This window comes from Sinocyclocheilus rhinocerous, unplaced genomic scaffold, assembly GCF_001515625.1.
Source record: "Sinocyclocheilus rhinocerous isolate Xijiao unplaced genomic scaffold, SAMN03320098_v1.1 scaffold494, whole genome shotgun sequence".
Classification (NCBI taxonomy): domain Eukaryota; kingdom Metazoa; phylum Chordata; class Actinopteri; order Cypriniformes; family Cyprinidae; genus Sinocyclocheilus; species Sinocyclocheilus rhinocerous.
In genome coordinates, this window is record NW_015628684.1 from 857,674 (window position 1) to 862,133 (window position 4,460).

The 4,460-nt window shown below is 37.1% G+C and overlaps 1 protein-coding gene across 1 annotated transcript in view; it reads right to left on the minus strand.

The window, feature by feature from the left end:
• LOC107738074 (E3 ubiquitin-protein ligase TRIM58-like) overlaps positions 1-4,460 on the minus strand; it is a 15,764-nt gene that overhangs the window by 1,277 nt on the left and 10,027 nt on the right. The window contains exons 4-9 of the mRNA XM_016549753.1: positions 3,726-3,821; positions 3,273-3,506; positions 2,462-2,695; positions 1,291-1,438; positions 1,160-1,204; positions 1,002-1,028 (exon numbers count right to left, since the gene is read on the minus strand). Coding sequence (XP_016405239.1) covers positions 1,002-1,028; positions 1,160-1,204; positions 1,291-1,438; positions 2,462-2,695; positions 3,273-3,506; positions 3,726-3,821 — 784 coding nt within the window. The remainder of the gene's footprint in view (positions 1-1,001; positions 1,029-1,159; positions 1,205-1,290; positions 1,439-2,461; positions 2,696-3,272; positions 3,507-3,725; positions 3,822-4,460) is intronic.

Consider the following 4,460-nt stretch of genomic DNA (forward strand, 5'->3'; position numbering starts at 1 on the left):
ACACTATCTATCTATCTATCTATCTATCTGTCTGTCTGTCTCTGTCTGTCTGTCTGTCTGTCTGTCTGTCTGTCTGTCTGTCTGTCTGTCTGTCTGTCTGTCTGTCTGTCTGTCTGTCTGTCTGTCTGTCTGTCTGTCTGTCTGTCTGTCTGTCTGTCTGTCTGTCTGTCTGTCTGTCTATCTGTCTCTCTATCTATCTATCTATCTATCCATCCATCCATCCATCCATCCATCCACCCACCCAAACACACACACACACGTGAGGTCTTTGAGGTCAGTACGATTTTTAAGTGTAATGTCACAAAATATTTATATTTCAAGTTTTTAAAAAAAAATTTTTTTTGGTGCACCAAATCAGCATATTAGAATGATTTCTGAAGGATCTTGTGACACTGAAGACTGGAGTAATGATGCTGAAAATTGTAGTTTTACCACCACAGGAATAAATAAAAATTTTAAATTTGGTGCTATATGTAAATTCTAACTTTAATTTAATTATATTGAAACTGTATTAATTTAAATTCATTTATATTAAATTTAATTTGTATATAAAAGACAAATTAACTAATAACTAATAAATAGCCCTTTTTATTTAGTTTAGAAGTATAATGCACAGAAATCTATGATTTGTCTCAATTAACATAATGGCATATAAAAGCATGTACATAATAATTAATTAAATAAAAATGAGAAATGATCAAGCAAATTAGAAAAATGCAGTTTGACATAGTTTTAGATTAATTATAGAATGTCATACTGCTTGACAAGTTCTGAAATGCTCAGAAAAATTCAAGTCAAGAACAACAGAACTGAAGTTCTTATGGCCGTCAAGGGATACAGATGAGATGTGCTAGAATTAACAATCAATAAACTGTTATCTCAACAATTTAGGACTTTACACATAACAGGGAAAACCTGTTATCAAGTCTTGAGAGAGAAAAAAAACTTTACAGCACCTGCTTATGTATACACTGCAATAAAATGTAATCTTTAACACATACCTGCATATTCCTGTATTCTCTTCACTTCTGCAAAACATTAAAATAAGATAATTGTTATTGAAAAGATGAAGTTTAAAAATGCATTTCGTAATTCTAGATCCACAGTTAAATAATGAATCATGGTAAGACGAACACTTGCCAGCAGCAGTCTTACTTACTTGGGTGTGACTTCACCAGTGATTGGCTAGCAGACACAGAGAGGCCTAGAGCAGAAAGAAAACACATGAAGTAAGTTCTCCATCTGCCACTAGATGGCACTGTAGTGTTGTGTTTGACAGGTGTCACTCACAGACTGCAGGTACTTTCTGAAGCTCCTCCTTAAACTGTTCCACTAGCTGACAGACAGAGCTGTAAACTGCTTTAGTTCCAAGATCACAGGTCAGTGAGACGCCCGTCCAGTCTTTCATCGACATGGGAGTGCTGACGTCAGAGTAGCCCTGTTGAGGAAGACCAGGAGCAATTGTTGAGCTTGATGTTTGCCAAGTCATGCTTATTTCCCCCCTTATTTTCAGACTGCTCCCACTGTAAAATGTCTTATAGCATTTTTAACTCCTCTGGCAAACTGATAAAGAAAGGTGACTGGTGTATATATACATATATATATAACTTTAAATATAGGTTTTATTTGCCAGTTTGAAAAGTAATTTATTTATTTACACTGTTGTTCAAAGTTTGGGGTCAGTAAGCTTTTTTTATTTTTTGAAAGAAATACTTTCATTCAGCAAGGATGCCTTCAATTGATTAAAAGTGACAGTAAAGACTATTACATCGATCCAATGATTTCTCTTTCAAATAAATGCTATTTTTGAACTTTATTTATTACAGAATCCCCAAAACATCCTTTTTTGTTTATTAAGCTGCACAACTCTTTCCAGTTATGCTAATAATAAAAAATGTTTCTTGAAATGTAGCTTTGTCATAACAGAAATAAATTACATTTAAAAAATCATTCAAACAGAAAAAAAAGCTATTTTACACTGTAATATTTTACACTGTAATAACATTTCACAATATTGCAGTTTTTACTGGATTTTTGATCAAATAAATGCAGCCTTGGTGAGCATTAGAGACTGCTTTCAAAAAAAAAATTTTTTTTTTACCAACCCAAAACTTTTGATCGGTAGTGTGCATTTTTGAAATTCCAAAAGATTTTGTCAGAGCAAAACATGGTTGTGTTGTGGTGCTGTGAATGATTGCTAAGGGCTTTGATATGTGGTTGCTAAGGGATTCTGAGCTTGTGTGTTTGTGTGTGTTGCTATGCTTTTGCCATGGCATTGAGGTGATTTCTTATTGGCTCATGTCAAACAAACCCACTTCTGTCTCTATGACATTTAAAATAAAATAAATAGTACAAGAGAAGAGACTGAAAAGATGACCTGGACAGTCTATTACTCTAGTCTATTGAAATCTGATGCCTAAGGCATGTGTATGTTGTCTTGACACATAACAACATTACAGACCTTCAGTCCAGTGATGTAATTTTCAGTCTGGGCCAGTTTAGCCAGCGCTGTGCTTCTCCTCCTCAGCTCTGTGATCTCCTGCTCCAGCTCTCTGATCATGAGCTCAGCCTGGTGCTCTGCTGAGCGACGGTTTATCTCAGTCACTTCCAGCAGCCCGGCCTGACTGCGCTCGAGAGAGCTTATCAAAGCTCCAAACAGCTGCATGCTGCGCTGCACCTCATGCTCTGACAACATCTGGAGCACAGAGGGGAAGCAGAAGCAAGGATGATGGAAGGTTTTCATCATATATCTAGATTTAAGTGTGATGAAAAACCCTGACACTGTATGACCAAATGTCCTGCTCCACTAAAATCAGCTGACATTAAAACCATAGCTGTTCATTTTTCTCTAAGACTTTGGGGATTTGGTGAGCATTAGAGACTGCTTTCAAAATTTTTTTTATTTTTTTTACCAACCCAAAACTTTTGATCGGTAGTGTGCATTTTTGAAATTCCAAAAGATTTTGTCAGAGCAAAACATGGTTGTGTTGTGGTGCTGTGAATGATTGCTAAGGGCTTTGATATGTGGTTGCTAAGGTATTCTGAGCTTGTGTGTTTGTGTGTGTTGCTATGCTTTTGCCATGGCATTGAGGTGATTTCTTATTGGCTCATGTCAAACAAACCCACTTCTGTCTCTATGACATTTAAAATAAAATAAATAGTACAAGAGAAGAGACTGAAAAGATGACCTGGACAGTCTATTACTCTAGTCTATTGAAATCTGATGCCTAAGGCATGTGTATGTTGTCTTGACACATAACAACATTACAGACCTTCAGTCCAGTGATGTAATTTTCAGTCTGGGCCAGTTTAGCCAGCGCTGTGCTTCTCCTCCTCAGCTCTGTGATCTCCTGCTCCAGCTCTCTGATCATGAGCTCAGCCTGGTGCTCTGCTGAGCGACGGTTTATCTCAGTCACTTCCAGCAGCCCGGCCTGACTGCGCTCGAGAGAGCTTATCAAAGCTCCAAACAGCTGCATGCTGCGCTGCACCTCATGCTCTGACAACATCTGGAGCACAGAGGGGAAGCAGAAGCAAGGATGATGGAAGGTTTTCATCATATATCTAGATTTAAGTGTGATGAAAAACCCTGACACTGTATGACCAAATGTCCTGCTCCACTAAAATCAGCTGACATTAAAACCATAGCTGTTCATTTTTCTCTAAGACTTTGGGGATTTTAGATGGTGCGGGATGAAGAAAACAAGTGAAGCTGCTGTGTTACTCACTTTCATATCATCTAGTGATTGTTTGATCTCGTCCACTTTCTGCATCCTCTCTTTGGTCATCTCCTGTATCTCAGTCTCTGTGATACCAATCTTCATCTGTGTGAAAGGAAACAGGAAATGATGTAGCAGGAAGTGCCCCAGATTTTACCAGTTAATGCATATAATGCAACATTTTAGCTCAAACAAGTGCTTATATGTCAGTGCGTCATGTATTCTTACCATACAATTTTACATCCCATCTAGTATTTACATTTTTTTTTTTAAGTGTCAGCTTCTTGATTTTGAATATTAGTAGTGGCCAAAGATCAGTAATAGCCTATTCAGTGGACCCAGAAAGTATGTGGACACTTAAAAATATGGACACCACAGTATGGTGGAAAGCTTGTTGACAGAACTAAATTGGAATCATAACACACCAAACAATTTTGTTACAACATTATATATTAGTTAGTATATATATATATATATTAGGGCTGTCAACGTTAACGCGTTTTCCGTACATTCACGTTGTTTCCACACACATTCACGATAATGTTTTGATTTGTAATGTTTATGTTGCTGTGTTTAGTTATACTGAATGGATCCGTGTACTGTAGTAGTAGATACATGCAGTCAGCAGGCATTGGCTTAGGTTTTTTTTGGCATCTCCATGTGGTCCTGTTCGCTATCGCAACTTGACTTCTCTAAAATGTAAAAAACCTCTTTGCTGTTGCACTGTACACATACTATAAAATT